General features: G+C 27.8%; 2 protein-coding genes across 2 annotated transcripts; both read left to right on the top strand.

Annotated features, from left to right (window-relative positions):
• Positions 1-1,111: 1,111 nt before the first annotated feature.
• LOC145837992 (suppressor of SWI4 1 homolog) lies at positions 1,112-2,796 on the top strand. Its single transcript, XM_082945506.1, has one exon. It carries the CDS (start codon positions 1,126-1,128, stop codon positions 2,368-2,370), a length of 1,245 nt encoding a protein of 414 aa, XP_082801632.1. The 5' UTR covers positions 1,112-1,125; the 3' UTR covers positions 2,371-2,796.
• A 149-nt stretch (positions 2,797-2,945) lies between these two features.
• Positions 2,946-18,402, top strand: LOC145839374 (serine/threonine-protein phosphatase 5-like). Its single transcript, XM_082946949.1, has 13 exons — positions 2,946-3,074; positions 3,762-3,931; positions 4,405-4,476; positions 6,651-6,801; positions 7,156-7,264; positions 7,532-7,610; positions 8,338-8,436; positions 9,484-9,589; positions 10,496-10,638; positions 12,329-12,457; positions 15,715-15,828; positions 17,329-17,478; positions 18,046-18,402. Exons 1-13 carry the CDS (start codon positions 2,978-2,980, stop codon positions 18,103-18,105), a joined length of 1,479 nt encoding a protein of 492 aa, XP_082803075.1. The 5' UTR covers positions 2,946-2,977; the 3' UTR covers positions 18,106-18,402.
• The last annotated feature ends 441 nt before the right edge of the window (positions 18,403-18,843 follow it).

Genomic DNA, 18,843 nt, shown 5'->3' with positions numbered 1-18,843 from the left:
ATATTTTGAAAACTAATATCTTTAAACAATTTTCAATTAAGTTTGTTGTGGACAAAATAAGACATCTTTAAACAGTTGTAAAACTCTTTTTAAAAAGAATTAAAATAAGTTTATGTTTATTTTTACAACTGACTTTTGAAATAAACTTATTATAAATTTTTTATACATAACAATAAGAGTTCTTAACTGAAAAGTAAGGAGACAGCATAAAATTTATTTTAGAAGAGTAAATTAAAGGCAAAGATTCACCCACTATTCTATTTTAATTCTATGCTCATTGTACTTTGACTTTTTAATAAAGTTTTTTCTTCAATAAAGTGTTAGGCTTAAAAAAGAATCTACAAAAATATGTGATATACAATAAAATTACACAAAAAAATCTTTAACCTTTTTAATACCACACTTGAGAAAATCACTATATGTTTAAAATAATGTTAGTAGTTGCCACACACTCAGGATAACTCAAGATATTTTAAAGTTTTAAAAAATTTTGAGGATAACTCAGTATATTTTGAAATTTATTTTTAAACTCAGGATGACTCAAGATAATTTTGTTATTTTATGAAAAGCTCAGGATAGTTTTATTTTTTTTTAATCTCAGGACATAATTTTTTCTAAATGTTGAATGAGATTTAGTTGAAATAATTCAACATCTAATTATTTTATGACCAAGTTTGTTGTAGAACTTGAATATTATTAATTTTGATAAAATTAATTTTTTTATTTTAAGACTTAAAAAATCTCATGATGATCCAGGACAGTTTAAGGTCACTCAGTACAGTAAATAAAGAGTAGCAATCTGTTGTATACAATCTAACTTTGATATTTTAATTATAAATGCAAGCAAATGCTACTTAGAATAAGCTATAAAGTTTTTTATTAATATATTTTCTTTCCTCTTAAAATATTATTATTTATTTCTACATTAATTTTTTACATATAGTAATCCAGTTACATTAAAAAGTAGTTTTCTTCTACATACTTACAAAAAATTAAAGGTGATATAAAGCAATTGAGTAATAAAAAAATACATTTATCAAAAACACAAACATATTGTTCACACATTTAATACAAGTATTTACAACAAAAACTTTATTTTTACAGACTTAATTACAAATTGTTAAAATGACAAGGAAGAAGAAGCAGGTCAGGCAGAACAAGCTGGTGCTTTCAAAGAAGGAAGACGAGAAGCTCAAGAACGCCCCCCACAGCATCATAATCACCAGGGGAGAGGTGGGCGCCAACGTGGTGCAGCTGAAAGACGACTTTCTCAACATATTCAAGCCGTTCACCGCCGAAAATCTGGCCGGCAACAAGAAGCGGATTCTTGAAGATTACACCAAGCTGGGTCCCATGATCGGGGTGACACACATGTTTGTGTTCACCAAATCGCAGGAGAACGTCATTTTGAAAATGACCAGGTTGCCAAGGGGCCCCACGCTGCACTTTAAAGTGAACGAGTACTGCCTTGCCAGGGACGTGGTTAACTCCATAAAGAGGCCTCATTCGCACGAGCACCAGTACCTACACCCGCCCCTGTTTGTGGGCAACAACTTCAACGTTGAGAAGAAGAACAGTGAGAACGTTCACGTTGACTACATGAACCCCATGAGGCAGGTGAACGCCATGATGCAGAACATGTTCCCAAAAATCAACCCGAACGAGATTGATTTGAATAATGTATGCCGTTCAGTTCTATTTGATGTCAGTGATGACCAGGAGACAATTGAGATGAGGCACTACAGCATAAAGATGAGACCATTGGGGTGCTCCAAGAAGATTAGGAAGCTTGTGAACAGCAAGATCATCCCAAATTTGAATGATAAACAGGATGTGGCAGAGTGGCTGGAAAACCCGGACTGTTCGGCCTCAGAGTCGGAAGCAGAGCCTGATGAAAAAAGTAAGATTGATCTGCCGCAGAAGATGTCGGGAGGAGGCAATTTGAAGGGATTGCAGTCAGCAGTGAGGCTGACAGAACTCGGTCCCAGAATGAAACTTGAACTGTTCAAGATTGACGACGACGTTTTTGGTGGTAAGGTTTTGTACCACAAGTACATTGAGTTGAGCGAGGCGCAAAAGGAGCAGAAGGAACAGGCTCTAAAGAAAAAGGAGCAAGAAAAGGCAATGAGAAAAAAAGTGCAGGAGGAGAACATTAAGAGGAAGAAGAAGCAGAAGGAAGAGAACAAGGAGAAAAGCTTACAGGGCATGAAGAGGAAGCAGGAGGAAGGGGAGAAGGCGGGGGAGGAGCCGCCTCATAAGAAGCAGTTTGAAAAGAAAAAGGGGAAGAGCTTTGGTCCTCTGAAGAAGGGAGGAAAAGGAAAGGGTGAGGCCAAGGTGAGGAAGGTCAGCAAGGCGTTCAGGAGAAAGTAGATGGATTTTTTGAACTGGTGTTTAGAAAATTGTTTTTGATAGTTGTTATTAAAACTTTTGCTTTTGCTCAACTATAGGAAAATTTTAATTGTATAATGTTATGAACAAATTTAAGTTTTTAAAACTTTCTGGTAGTAAACTTTGATGACAGTTTTCTAAAACTTAAGTTTTCATTTAGAATTCTACTATGCTATCTCTGTTAATGAGAATTTTAAGTTTGAAACAATTTGTGTACCATAAGAAATATTATTTTAGAAAATTGAAGTTTGAAAAGTAAGCATGGTTTTAAAACTTTTAAATATAATCTTACACGATCAGTTTAAAATTTTTTTTATAGGGAATATTTTAGTATTTTTTACTGATTGGATTAGTAAACTGAAATTTAAATTGTTTTAAGACTTCCACTTGCTTTTTATCATTTTAATCTTACAACATTTTGAAAAATTTACATGTAGAAGCTGAAATCTGTTTTAGACAATTATTTTAGTGATATATATTGTGAGCTTGTAAATAAACATGGTTATGATATCTAAATATTTTGTATTACTTCTTGATTTATGTAAATAATAAATTAGAATCGTGTATAAAATAAATAGTTGGCTTGATAATGTCTGCAGTCGACCCTCAAGTTCAAGAAACTGCTTCAAAAGACCTGATTGAAAAAGCAGATGAATTCAAGGCAGAAGCAAACAAAAGTTTTAAAGGTATAATAGTTAATAAATTTTTAAACAGTTTGCCTTGTGAAAACTATATAATCTTTTTATAAGTTTAAATTTTTGTTAAAAGTTAAGTAATTAGAATAAAACTTAATCAAAAACTTGAACTTTATAATCTATTCGCATTTGATTGACAAAATATCAGTCAAATAAAGCTCGGCAAGCTACATTTGTTTTTTATAACATTAGTTGATGTTATCATGTATAATTGAATATATATTTATTGCGTTTAAAGGCCAAGCTTCTTATCTTTTCAAAACTATTTAACTTTTGTGCGTTTAATTAATCACAGTAATAAAGAAAATGATCGAGTTTTTGAACTATCAAAATACTGTTGAAATACTTAACAATAATAGACAATGCTAGGCTAGTAATAATCATCAAGCGCAGTAAATTTTACTGAAATTGATTAACTTTACATTTTAGCTTTCTATTGTTTTATCAATACTTGTACACAATTTTTTAAAGCTTGTTGTCCAACCAACTTTGCTAAAGATGTAACTTAAGATTGTATTTATAAATAATTTGTGTAAATTTGATGGAAGATGATTTACTTTAATTGTGTTATACCTTCCTATTTGTAAATAATTTCTAACAAATAACGAACAGGAAACAGTAAAATGTTTATTGAAAAAAATACAAGTTATAATTTGTCATTATGCTTTTCAACAACAGACAAGAAATACGAGGATGCGGTTCGCCTGTACACCTCGGCCATCGAGTTGCACGACAAGTCGGCGGTCTACTACGCCAACAGGAGTTTCGCGCACTTGAGGCTGGAAAGTTTCGGGTACGCGCTGGAGGACGCCACCAAAGCCATCAGTTTGGATAACAAATACATAAAAGTCGGTTGCAGTTGTTCAATGTGATTGTTTTTGTTGTTGTTTTTAGGCCACATGATCTACCTTTTGATTATTGGAATAGCATTTAAAATAAAATAAGCTGTTGTGTTCTGGAATTTAAGTTTAAAATTATGTAATACAAAAAAAAACAGTGAGTTTTTATTAATAACATTGTTTAAAATATTATAAACTGTTTCTTAAGATTAATTGAATGCAAGTATGTATGAATTTGTATTTATGTAAGAATAAAATAAGATAACATACTGAAAACAAATTTATTCTTTTAGCAAAAAATAAACAATTTTATGTAGCTTGTGTGAAAATTAGTATGTTACATTTAGCTAAATTGTATCTGAAAGTTTATTTTGTTTGAAGGTTTAAACTTAAACTTTGAAAAAAAAAACGCAAAACACAAATGTTTCTTTAAACCTTTAAACTTTTTTTTGAATTTAATTAATTGAAACACTGTTTCACAGGGTTACTACAGGAGGGCTTCTGCTCACATGTCCCTTGGAAAATTCAAACTTGCCCTGAGAGATTTCGAAGCTGTGAGTTTTTGTTTATTTATAAGTTATTTACAAAGTAACGCATTAATTAGTGTTTTTTTTTAATAGCTTTATAAGCCTTTACAGCTTATTTGTAGTAAAAGTTTTTACTTTTATTGTTAAACTTAAGTTGTTTGCATAGTAAATTTATTAGTTTTTATTTTAAAGGTTTGTTAAAGCTGTTAAAACAATGTATTGTAAAAGTTTTTAATTTTTGAAAATGATTGGCTATGCTTTCTAAAGTAAAATAAAAACTGTTGTTCTTGTTGTTAAAAAAATCATGCATAAATATATTAAAATTAGATTTATATCTATTTATATAAGTCAAAAGTTGTTTTTAAGTTTGTACATACTTATCAAATAAAAAGATAATAAAGTGTTATTAAAGTGCGTTTTTTATATGTCTAGAAAAATAATAAATACTTAATGGTTCTAAAGGAAAAGCACTTTTTTACCTTTAAAACTTTTGAGTGAAAAATACAAAAATATTTACTAAAATTATTTTGTTTATACTCATTTTTGATTTTCATAAAGAAGTTAAAAAAGTGATTAATTACTAATTTATACATAATTACAAATTTTACTTTTAAAACGAGTTCAAATGTTTTATGTTTTAAAAATAACAAAAATGTTACATTTGGTATAAGCATTTGATAAAACCTCATCGTTTTTACTTTTATTATTAATATTAGTCATTGATAGATAGAAACTTAATTACAAATTATCATTACTTTATGAGCTCGTAATTTTTTAACCCTTAAGCTAATCAGTTCACTTCTTCTATAAGTTTTTTGAAAGCCATCCAAGGTAAATCAATTGTATAAAACGTGTTTTGTTATAGCAAAACTAAATAAAAACCAATAAAATTTCATTGTTGATTATTTTTAATCAACAATAAATTATGCCATTCACACGGTATTGTTACTTAGTTGTATACGCGGGCCTGGCAATTATGACTATACGCCTTATTATTACAATATCCTTAGTAGTTTCAGGGTTGCCACTTTACCTGGAAAAACCTGGAACTTGAAAAATTAAAAAAAAAAAACTGGAAAAACCTGTAATTTTAACAGTTTTCACATGTTCAGTAGTAAAATTTCGATTTGGCTCAAAAAATCTATCATACAAATAATAAAATTTTGTCATCATCAAATTATTAAAATTATTTAAAAAATTTATTTAAAGTAGCTTTACAGTAATTTTTCAATGTTTTTTTTTACTATTTAACACAGTTTCTTACCTTAAACTTAACTTTAAATTAAAAATAGACCCAAAAACGTGTACTTTTAAAAACCTGGAAATATGTAGAAACCCTGGGAAAAAAATTGAAAAAACGAGTGGCAACCCTGTAGTTTCTTAAGCTAATGTTTAGAATGACTTGGCTAGTTAATAAAGTCGATTTATAAAATGCTTATTAATCTTATACTATTATTCTAATAGATTATAAGTGTTAATTGAACCTAAGCTGCTATTTATTGAAATAGGATTACAAGCAGTTAGATACTTAAACTTAACTATTTGTTTAATAAAAATCGAGTCTATAAACCAAAAGGTGTATTAACAATGAATAAATGTACGAAAAATACAAGAAACTGTACTAGAAACATAACACGAAATAAAATACTTTGACTTCAAAGCTAAGATTGAAAACAATCGCCATCATTTCGCTAGAAATGATGTAAACACATAACTTTTTATGGTCAAAACAATACTGAAATAAATGCAAACAATGGCTAATAGAAATTAAAATGGGATGGAGGTAGTTTCCTCTTTTGATTTTAAAGACCGGATAGGGTTGAATTTTAGATAAACAAAAACAAAAAATGGTTATAATCATCAAAAAAATCAGTCTCAGTCTGATACAAGCGCGTTTGTATCAGACTGAGACTGATTTTTTTGATGGTTCTAACCATTTTTTGACAATGGCTAATCGTTAACTCATGCGTCAAAACTCAAAAGCAACTAAAGAGTCTCGCTAAAGCGTAGCTCGATCCCTCAAGGATATAATTTGAGAGAAAAGAAAGGATCTAGAAACTTTCCACAGATTATCGATGCAAAGGCATTACAAAATACCACCTTAAAGAAGTTATTTACACATACTTGTTATACTTTTATTGCTAGTCCTGTTTACACGGGGTACTACAGTCAAAAGTTTTACGTAATCTTAAATTTTTAAGGTGAAAAGAGTGCGGCCCCATGACAGAGACGCGCAGTTCAAGTATGCAGAGTGCAGCAAGATAGTCAAGCAGAAGAATTTTGAGAAGGCGATCGCCTGCGATGATCCCACCGCCAAGCCCATGTCGGAAACTGTCAATATTGAAACCATTTGTGAGTTACAAAATCATTTAAAAAATAAACGCATATTGTTTTAAAATTATACATAATAAATGTGAATTATTGTCGGAAACTGTCATTATTGAAACTATTTATAAATTAATGTAAAAACTATTTGTAAGTTAAAACTGTCAAAATTGCCACTATCTGTTAGTTTATTTTCTACTGTTGACATCAAAACCATTTGTTGGAAAAGGACCAATAACTTTTTAATTATTTAGTTGTTTATTGGTATTTTAATGACTGTTTTCAGCTCTGAATTGTGTGTACAAAAGACCAAAAACTATTTAATTATTAAATTTCTTATTATTTTTTCTAATTAAACTTTTTAATTATTTATTATTTCAGCGGTGGATTCTTCATACAAAGGGCCGAGAATACCAGATGAAGGAATAACAGCAGAATTCATGAAAGAGCTCATTCAGTGTTTCAAAGACCAGAAAAAATTACATAAAAGGTTCTTGACGAACTTCTTGTTTAGCTGTCATATTAATTTTTTTAAACTTATAAACTTACGAACTGAAGTAATAGGCTAAGCCAAAATGTTTTTTGATATATACTTTATAGTTACTATTACTTACCATATCAAGCCTGAAAAAATAAATGAATCCATTGATGAAAGTAACAAAGAAAGTTTAGCAATAAAGCAAAAATATTTTAAATATAAATTATTTTCTGAGTAAAGACATGACATGTTTTTATAAGAAAAATGGTAAATTTACAGATACGTCTACCAAATGCTGCTTGAAATTAAAAAGATTTTCACTTCTCTTCCGTCCCTAGTGGATTTGACTGTTGAAAAAGTTTGTCGTTTATATTAACTCTGAAGCTACAAAATTAAAGTGTTTACTAAATCATGTTTCTGTTTTTGATATGAAAAATCGTTTTGTTTAACACTTAATTTAAAGTTTGCGTACAAATAGTATATCAAAGTTTAATCGTAGTTAGCATAAATTAGTTTCTTTCAAAACTAATTTGCCAGAGCTACAAAAACAAAAATAATTTCACAACTTTTCTTATTTTTAAATGATCAATCGATAATATTTTCTGTAGAAAAAAGTTTATCTTTTCCTACTTACTAAACACAGGGTTGCCACTTTACCTAGAAACCTGGAAAAACCTTGAAAAACCTGGAATTCGTGAAGTAGACAAAAATAACCTGGAAAAACCTGGAATTTGAGAATTTGAAAAAACCTGGAAAAACCTAGAATTTTAACAATTTTCACATGTTCAGTAGTAAAATTTCTATTTGACTTAAAAAATCTATCACATAAATAAAAAATTTTTGTCATCATCAAACATATTTTTTCTTAAAAAACATATTTAAAGTAGCTTAACATTATCTTTTCAATGTTTTTTATACTATTTTTCACAGTTTCTTACCTTAGACATAACTTTAAACTAAAAATAGACCCAAAAATGTGTACTTTTAAAAATCTGGAAGAAATTTGGAAAACCTGAAACTTGAAAAAACAAGTAGCAACCCTGTAAACACCTCTGTTAAATATTATGAAACGATTATGTTTTCAGGACGACAAGCTTACTGTGTGTGGAGACATTCACGGTCAATTCTTTGATTTGTGCAATATTTTCGACAAAAACGGCCTTCCATCTTACGAAAATCCTTACGTTAGTTTATTAATTAAATTCACGGCCAGTTCTTTGATTTGTGCAATATTTTCGACAAAAACGGTCTACCATCTTACGAAAATCCTTACGTTAGTTAATTAATTAAGTTCACGGCCAATTCTTTGATTTGTGCAATATTTTCGACAAAAACGGCCTTCCATCTTACGAAAATTCTTACGTTAGTTAATTAATTAAATTCACGGCCAATTCTTTGATTTGTGCAACATTTTCGACAAAAACGGCCTTCCATCTTACGAAAATCCTTATGTTAGTTAATTAATTAAATTCACGGCCAGTTCTTTGATTTGTGCAACATTTTCGACAAAAACGGCCTTCCATCTTACGAAAATCCTTACGTTAGTTTATTAATTAAATTCACGGCCTGTTCTTTGATTTGTGCAACATTTTCGACAAAAACGGCCTTCCATCTTACGAAAATCCTTATGTTAGTTAATTAATTAAATTCACGGCCAGTTCTTTGATTTGTGCAACATTTTCGACAAAAACGGCCTTCCATCTTACGAAAATCCTTACGTTAGTTTATTAATTAAATTCACGGCCAATTTTTTGATTTGTGCAATATTTTCGACAAAAACGGCCTTCCATCTTACGAAAATCCTTACGTTAGTTTATTAGTTAAACTCACGGCCAATTTCTTGATTTGTGCAACATTTTCAACAAAAACGGCCTTCCATCTTACGAAAATCCTTATGTTAGTTTATTAATTTTAGTAATTAAATAAATTCCAAAAAACGGTTTTTATCTAAAAACAGTGAATTTTATATATCTTGTAACTTTTTAAATTTAATAAAGTAAAGCAAAGATAGCTTGAGATTACGATAACTTATTAAGTGGTAAGTTCAAAGAAAGACTTAAAAAAGTTTTATCGTCTTTAACTTTTTAAGTAAAATAACAATACAAATAGCAATATAAAGAAAAAAATTTCATGCAACCCTTCTAAAGTAAACTTAATTTAAAGTAGTTTGTAGTTGGTTATATTTTACTAACCAACACTTAACAGTTATATAAAAATTTATATATTACCAGCTATTCAACGGAGATTTCGTAGACAGAGGCTCTTGGTCAGTTGAAGTAATATTGACTTTGTTCGGCTACAAAATACTCAACCCGACTAAATTTCATCTTGTCAGAGGTAATATTATTATCAATTAAATAATAATTTTGTTAAAAATACTTAACATAATAGTTTTATCTTGTTAGAGGTAATATTACACAAAAAAGGTTTTTTAGCGTTTTGATTTATTATGATATACAATTTTTTATTTGTGGGTAGTGATATTTTTTAATACTTTATTTCCTAAATTTATTATTTCTTTAACAACAAATAAACATAAAACAGTTATTTTTTAACTTGAAAAAGGTAGCAGATTAATTAAAGAAGCGTACTTTTTAGCACTTATGTTTCACTTTTTCAAACGTTAATCATATTCCAAAACTAGCAAGAATTAATACAAAAATTACCTTGAAACCTGGAAAAACCTGAAATTTTTTAACAATTTTAAATGTTCAGTAGTATAATTTGGATTTGACACAAAAAGTCTGTCATATAGATGTTTTTTTTGTCATCATCAAAAATTACTTTATTAAAAAACAAATTCAAAGTAGCTTTACAGTATCTTTTCAATATTTTTATACTATTCAAAACAGTATTTTACCTTAAACTTAAGTTTAAACTAAACATAGACCCAAAAATGTGTACGTTTAAAAACTTGGAAGAAATTTTGAAAACCTGGAGAAAATTTGCCAAAAACATTTGGCAACCCCGTTGATAATACAAATATACGATATTAGAATAATTTTACATCTACTCTGCTGATGAAACAACTCCTTCACTCGTTTTCGAGAGTGCAGACAAAAAAAAGTGGAGGAATAAAAAAAAATTTAACAGAATATTTTCTGTGCCACCTAGCGTTTATATTTTTATCAGATACAAAATATATTCTAATAAAAAATTCGTTTATATTTTCACAAGCTAACTACATAAATCAGAAAACAAAACCGAATGGAAATTGAAAACTATTTTTCACCCAATCAACAGGAAACCACGAAACGGACAACATGAACCAAATGTATGGATTCGAGGGTGAGGTGAAGCACAAGTACTGCGGCAAAACGATGCAGTTCTTCAGCGAGGTTTTCAACTGGCTGCCCCTCGCCTACTGCGTGAACGGGAAAGTGTTGGTTGGTGCTGGTGTAAATGAAGATGTTTAAATTAAATATTTTATTCATAACCGGGTTTCCTTAGTATATGAGTCCTATTTCCTAGCATTTTTTTGCGTAGTTTTTGCAAGCAGTTTTTTTTCACAAAAACTATGAAGAATTGAAAAACAGTAAAAACTTTCCTCGTTTAGAAAAATAGCTGTTGACTTACACGGTTTAAAAATGTAAAATGAAAACACAGTTTCAAAAAGAAATCTGGCCTTCCACCGTTTCCTATAACACTTAGTTTTATTTCGTAGTCACTAAAATGTCAACCTCACTGTGTCGTATAAAATTTTTCAAAAAACAGTAGAAAAATTACAAAAACGGTGATAGCAGTTTAGTTTTTCAAATTACGATTGATTGTTTCGTCTCATAATTTAAATTATATTTTAAAACAATTTTCTTTATTAAAAGTCTTTCCTTCAAGTTTTTATTTGCTAATCGCTACAATGCCAACGAAACATTGTTGGTAAAAAGTGTTAATAGTTATGTATGAATTTCAATGAGTTTGTTTGGTTTAATTGTCACTTTTGTAACTGAGCTTACTTTGTTGGGCTTTTTATAAACTTTTTATGTTGACAAAGCAATTTTACTGAAGCAACCTTAGTAAGTTTTTTAGATTACGATTTTTTTTTATAATAGACGAATAGGGAATTTGAAACATTTTTTTAAATTTCGAGATATTTACTGAAAAACCCAATTTTTGTGAATTATTTTAATTAATTACTAAGTTTCCATGCACTTTTTAGTTTTTTAAATATAGTATTAAAGGATACTGAAGTTTATAGAAGTCTGAAATTTTATAAGGCAGCCAAAATACTTTTAAATATGTGAAAAAATTAAATTCACAATCTAAATTAATCAGACTTGAAACACAATCAAAACCAATATTGATTGCATCAGAAATATTAGCGTCTTCTAGCGTTTAGTTGTTTTACTACAATTAAATACAATTTATATTATAAATCGTCTCAAACTCTAAAACTTTGTAGTCTGTTATAAAATTATACAAGAATATTTACTTCATTGACCTCTAACGCTAAAGTGATTTAAAATTAAATTTTTTTAAGTTTATTGTGTATTTTGTACCAAATAACATAGTTGGTATATACTGTACGTATATTTTCAAAACTAAAATTAAGTATTCACAACATTGTTTCTGTTGGAAGACAAGAAAGTAATGTGAAATAAATATAATTTAAATAAAAACATGCACAGAAGCTTTTTGTAATAAACGGTTTTATTTTTATCTGCCAACATATATAAAAAGTTTAAACTTTTCAGATAATGCACATATAGTAATCAATAAATAATAATTGTAAACAGAAATTCACGGAGGAAGTTTAAAGTTTTTCAAGTATAAGGTTTCACATTATGAACAGGCAGTAAATCAAACAATAAACAAGTTAATTTTTAATTTTGAAATATTCACAATTTCAGATAATGCACGGAGGATTGTGAATCTTAGGATATTAATTATTTTTCAACACACAAGCATAGTAAATGAATAACAAAAGTATTTATTTGCCATTTCAGATAATGAACTGAGGGTTTAATATCAATAACTTTACAACATAGCGCCGACTAGCGTTTAAAATTTTCTGATAATAAATATATTTCAGAAAAAAAGTTTTACAACATAGCGCCAACTAGCGTTTAAAATTTTCAGATAATGCACGGAGGGCTGTGCAAGGAGGACAACGTTTCACTTGAAGACATGAGGAAGATCGACAGGGATCGGCAGCCACCAGATCAGGGAGCCATGTGCGATATGCTGTGGTCAGATCCGCAAGAAAGTGTTAGTAATTAAATAATATTAAAAAAATAATTAATAAAATTTTAACGTGCGATATGCTGTGGTCAGATCCGCAAGAAAGTGTTAGTATTTATTTAATTATATTAAAAAAATAATTAAAACATTTTTAGTGTGCGATATGCTGTGGTCAGATCCGCAAGAAAGTGTTAGTATTTATTTATTAATATTAAAAAAATTAAGATGATTTTTAGTGTGCGATATGCTGTGGTCAGATCCGCAAGAAAGTGTTAGTATTTATTTATTAATATTAAAAAAATTAAGATGATTTTTAGTGTGCGAAATGTTGTGGTCAGATCCGCAAGAAAGTGTTAGTATTTAATTATTAATACAAAAAAGTGTTAATTAACTAATGTGTGACATACTATGGTCAGATGATCAGGAATCTGTTAGTTTTTATTTAGATTAGGGATGGGCAACGTAAAAGTTGACGGGCCGGATCCAAAAAAAAATAGTCCTCAGCGGGCCGGAGCATTTCGAGTTAGTGATCTACCGGATTCAGCTGGATCCTTTTTTAGATCCGGATCCTTATTTGAAAATATTATCCTGATCCGGCTAAACACTTATTAAAAAAAAAAGAGATCCGGATCCGAATGGAAGCTAATTTGAAAAAGATTTCGATCCGGCTGGATGCTAATTGATCGGGTATTTCAGAATTTTGAATTAATATTTTAAGTACCGAGGTTCTCAAGCATGAAACTTTGTGTAAATTTTTATTAAGTATTCATAACTCTATATTTATTATGAGTCTGGACCGAATTAATACTAGTTAGTCTTACAAAAACAATAGCTTACTTACTAAAAAATACTCGAGCCTAATATTTCAAGCTAAAACATTGAAAAATTGTTAACTATCCGAAATTATCTAATTTTGCCAATCCTTGGCTGGAGTTTATATTAATAATTATATTCAGAAGTTAACTAATATTACAAAATTAAACTATTAACTTATAATTTGAACAAACTAATAAAGATTCATTACATATTTTTGTACGTATAAAAGAAACCAAACAACAAACAATTCTGATATAATAAACAGTTTTACCATAAAAAGCGAAAAAATTAAATTAAAAAGTCTCGATGAAACACTTAAGGTAAATCATATATTACAGTTGTTTAAATCTAGTTGCATGACGGTTTGGGAAATTCTGCAAGTGCACTGAAATACCGATTAGTTTTGAAATTAGCTAATCCTTTTTAAATGTTTATGGTCGGTTATGTTTGTTTTCAAATGTATGAAGTCTCGAACAAAACAACTAGTTTCATAGTCATATTTTGAAGTTGACAAACTTTGGCTCGTTCAATAATACATAATAATATATCTAAAAATCTACTAAAAGCAACAAAAATTATATATTTGATTTAAATTTTCATATCAACATATTAAAAAACAGTTAAACCTAGATAAAAAACTACTTTGGCTTAAAATTCTTGTACTTTTATTTTCAAAATATCAATAATGAATCAACTTATGAAACTTAACTAAGTTCTGTACTCGAAAAATAATATTGTCAAACAATTCATCTAAAATACTTTTATAAAAGTATAACATAAAGTACCGAAATACTAAAATAAAAAAGAGATTAATTAATAATTAAACATGATAACCATATTAATTTAATAGACTTTTGGATTAAGATAAGTTTCACTAATGAAAATAGTACTAAACGAAAAACTAACATATAATACTGTCATATTATATTTTAAATGTAAGATTAAAAAGTTTAGCAAGAATGATTACACTAAAAAGAAGTCAATGAGACATTTGTGGATCATCAAAGTTTTTAACAAGTTGTTTAAAATCTGGAAGTATATTCGAAGTAGATATTCTCAGTAATGACTGCAGATTGGTATCAGTAAGATTTGAACGCAGCTAACTTTTGTTTATATACATAGTTAAGAATGTTTGTTCGCAAATATATGTAGACCCAAACAGAACAAGTAACTTCATTGCCATCTTTTTTAAATTAACAAACTTTGACTTGTTAAGTAGGGCGTAAAATCTGTCAAACTTTTAAGGTTTGAATTTTTTTTAGTGTACTGTTACATTGAAGTTAAGCAGTTCTAACCGTATAATACTAGGTGCATTTTCGGTGTCAAAAGTCAACTATGATGACACAATATCAAATCATTCTATTAGTTGTTGAAAGTCTGAAAAACGACGACCAAACTCATTATCAAGTGAAACTGTTGTCATCAATTGCTTATCACTAAACTTAACCATATAATTAATCAAAAAGTCAAAAATAAAAAAATCAATATCAAAAAGAGTGGAAATTGTAGTCTAAACTTATAATATTTTATTAAAATTTAATGTTGAGCAGTTTGACATAAAATAATTGTCAATGCTTAAAAAGTTCTTTTTTACTTTTCTAAACAAGTATAAGAACAACTCACTACACATCTGGGAAAGACAATTTTTAAGACGTCCATTTTTTATGAAAGTCATTATGGTAGGTAAGATCATCAAAGTTAGTTCAGCAAACAATTGTTTTTGGATAATTTGAGAAAGCATTACTTTAACTGACTCGAAACAGAAAAAAATACTTTAACAAAACAGTGTTTTTATCACCACAAAAATAAAAAGCCAATTTTACAAACGTTTTCAGGGTCAAAGTCTTACATTTTTGTTTTATTAAAATAATTCTAAAAAGGTTTTTTACAAATTTTGTAATATTTACATTGGTTGGCCGGATTTCATATAAACTTTGAAAATGCTTAGCGGGCCGGATCATCCACTCGCGGGCCATATCAATTTTGTCCGCGGGCTGGATTCCATTTAAATTTAAAAAAGGTTTGGGGGCCGGTCATTTTTACTTCGCGGGCCGGATCCGGCCCGTGGGCCGTACGTTGCCCACCCCTATTTTAGATGTATATTATTATTTAATGTATGACATAATATGGTCTGATCTTCAAGAAAGTGTTAGTATTTGTTTAAATGTTTATTATTTACTTATTATTATTAAATGTATGACATATTATGGTCTGATCCACTAGAAAGTGTTAGTATTTATTTAAATATTTATTATTTTTCATGTATGACATAATATGGTCTGATCTTCAAGAAAGTGTTAGTATTAACTAAATAATATTTAAAAAGTATTAATTGAAAATAGTTTTAATTTGCCATGTGTTGTGGTCTGACCTTCAACAAAGTTTTTTACTTTTTAAATATCTAACTTTTCACTGTTACCTATTCAATTGATAAAAATTTATGTTGTAATTTTTCTAATGTCCTACAGCTAGGGCGGGGTATGAGCAAACGAGGTGTTTCTTGCCAGTTCGGACCGGACGTAACCAAAAACTTCTGCATTGAAAACGGGCTCGACTACATCATCAGAAGTCACGAAGTCAAAGTGAGTATTGAATGTTTAAAACCCTGTGATTACAAGCTGCATTTGAGTTTGATACAATATGGACAATTAAAAATAAAATAATGACTTGTACCAGTTTATGAGCATAGTTTTTGTTGTCGCTAACTATGAACGAGAACGATATAAAGTACGTGGGTATCACAATAATAATAATAGGTAGATACATGTAGTAAATAAATAATAGTAATTAATACGAAATAATAAATATATTCAGAATAAAGGTTATGAAGTATGGTGGCAGATTTATGACAATATTTTTATAATAATAAATAATTACAATGTAGTTAAAATTAAACAACGAACGAATACAGTATGATAATAAATAAGTACAATATAGTTAATATTAAACAACGAACGAATACAATATGATAATGAATAAGTACAATATAGTTAATATTAAACAACGAACGAATACAGTATGATAATAAATAAGTACAATATAGTTAATATTAAACAACGAACAAATACAGTATGATAATAAATAAGTACAATATAGTTAATATTAAACAACGAACGAATACAGTATGATAATAAATAAGTACAATATAGTTAATATTAAACAACGAACGAATACAGTATGATAATAAATAAGTACAATATAGTTAATATTAAACAACGAACGAATACAGTATGATAATAAATAAGTATAATATAGTTAATATTAAACAACGAACGAATACAGTATGATAATAAATAAGTATAATATAGTTAATATTAAACAACGAACGAATACAGTATGATAATAAATAAGTATAATATAGTTAATATGAAACAACGAACGAATACAGTATGATAATAAATAAGTACAATATAGTTAATATTAAACAACGAACGAATACAGTATGATAATAAATAAGTATAATATAGTTAATATTAAACAACGAACGAATACAGTATGATAATAAATAAGTACAATATAGTTAATATTAAACAACGAACGAATACAGTATGATAATAAATAAGTATAATATAGTTAATATTAAACAACGAACGAATACAGTATGATAATAAATAAGTACAATATAGATAAAATTAAAAACAAATATTTTATTTATATACAATTAGTTTAAAACAAATGCAATATGATAATAAATAATTAACAAAGTAATAAATAATTAACAAAATAGTAAATAATAGATAAATACAGTTTAAGAATAAATATGATATTTTCATAATAATAATAAATAATAGATAAATGCAATTTACTGTTCAAAAATATAGGTTTAAATGTTTGCTAACAAAAGATCCTAGTGAAGTAACTTCACTGGAATATAATCTTCCTTTAAAAAAAGGCATAAATAAATGCAGTTTATGAATAAATATGATATTTTCATAATAATAATGAACAACAGATAAATACAGTTTAATAATACGATATTTTCATAATAAAAATAAATAATAGATAAATACAGTTTAATAATACGATATTTTCATAATAAGAAACAAAAAGCAATAAATAATGATTAAAAACAACTTATACAGAACGAAGGGTACGAGGTACAGCACGATGGAAGGTGCATCACCATATTTTCAGCACCGAATTACTGCGACCAGATGGGTAACAAGGGCGCCTACATCACCTTGGACCCCAAAAACGATTTGAAACCCAAATTCACACAGTTCACTGCAGTTGTCAGTTTTGATTAAATAGTTATTATAATAAAATAAATAAATGAAATGTTTTAGTTCACACAATTTACTGCAGTTGTTAGTTTTGATATATATTTTTATGGTTATTTTCATAAAATAAATAAATAAATAAAATGTTTAAGTTCACACAATTTACTGCATGATCTCAGCTTATTTATTATAATTTTAATAATTATATGAAATATATACATCCAAGCTCATACAATTCACCGCTTTTATTAATTGAAAACTGTTTAGAAACAAAAAATTTATTAACCAATTTAAATTAATTGTATTTTTTTTAATAAAATTCAATTAGTTCATTTGACTTTTGAAAAAAAAAAAAAACAGTTTTGAAAACCAAGACAGCTTTTACTTTTAGTTCTTATAGCGAGTCTGACATTTTCGAATGATATTTTAGGTTAAAAATACTTAAAAATAATAGTTTTTAGTTGTATGTTTTAAAACAGATGAATTATAAATATTATTTCTTGCTCGAAATATTTTGTAATTGTTTATTATTTATAGAAGTTATATTTAATTTTAATTATTAATTATTTTTTCTAACAGGAACACCCAAGCATGCCGCCAATGAAGTACGCAAACTCATTCATGAGGCAGCAATTTTAAAACATTTTATTTTTTCACAACTTTAGTACAACCTCAGTTTAGTAGATGCTTACACATAAGTTTTTGTTAGACATAATTTTTTATAGTAATTTGAGGTAAAATTTAGAAAATTGACTAACCAATTGTTTTCTACTTAATATTTTTTTGATGAAATCTTCAAAATTCTGAGTTTTTTTACTGTTTTAGGAAATTCGTTTGATGTTGATTTTAAATCAAATTAAATTTTTAAAGCTTTTAGTAATTTTATTTTTTCGAAAATATACAAATAAATTTTATTTTTGTTATATGAAACAACAAATGAAATATTTTATTGACAAGATTTTATTTTTTATAAGCTATTATACAAACTTTTATTGTTATTTTATATTTTCCGTAGCACACAAACTTATAAATGCTTGAGTTTATATGATGGAAAAGTTATTCTACTATCAATTTAAGGAAAAATATGAATCTAATTTTAACTAGTAAGCAAGAATGAAGCATTTTAAACACAGCCAAAAACTTAAAAATTAGTTTAATTTAAAAAAATGTGCTTTTAAAGCTAAAGTACTGTTTAAAGTGTCTGTCTATTAAATTCAGTTGTAAAAATAACAAATAAAACTATGGAACATGGTCAAATAGAAATTATATTCAGAACCATTTTATTAATGTTATAATTACTTATACGTTGTGGTTATAACAAAAGATAGTTTTTACTTTTCTAAATTTAAAGAGTTTTCTTATAATTACTTAAAATCA

Source organism: Thalia democratica, chromosome 6, assembly GCF_965202585.1.
Source record: "Thalia democratica chromosome 6, ktThaDemo2.hap1.1, whole genome shotgun sequence".
Lineage (NCBI taxonomy): Eukaryota > Metazoa > Chordata > Thaliacea > Salpida > Salpidae > Thalia > Thalia democratica.
This window is presented reverse-complemented; position numbering and strand designations above follow the sequence as displayed.

Bases quoted from the DNA above. Each gene is read 5' to 3' on its own strand.
- LOC145837992 (XM_082945506.1), top strand. From the start codon at position 1,126: ATGACAAGGAAGAAGAAGCAGGTCAGGCAGAACAAGCTGGTGCTTTCA.
- LOC145839374 (XM_082946949.1), top strand. From the start codon at position 2,978: ATGTCTGCAGTCGACCCTCAAGTTCAAGAAACTGCTTCAAAAGACCTG. The intron at 4,477-6,650 runs GTGAGTTTTTGT...TAAATTTTTAAG, and splicing joins CCCTGAGAGATTTCGAAGCT to GTGAAAAGAGTGCGGCCCCA. The intron at 15,829-17,328 runs GTGAGTATTGAA...CAACTTATACAG, and splicing joins TCAGAAGTCACGAAGTCAAA to AACGAAGGGTACGAGGTACA.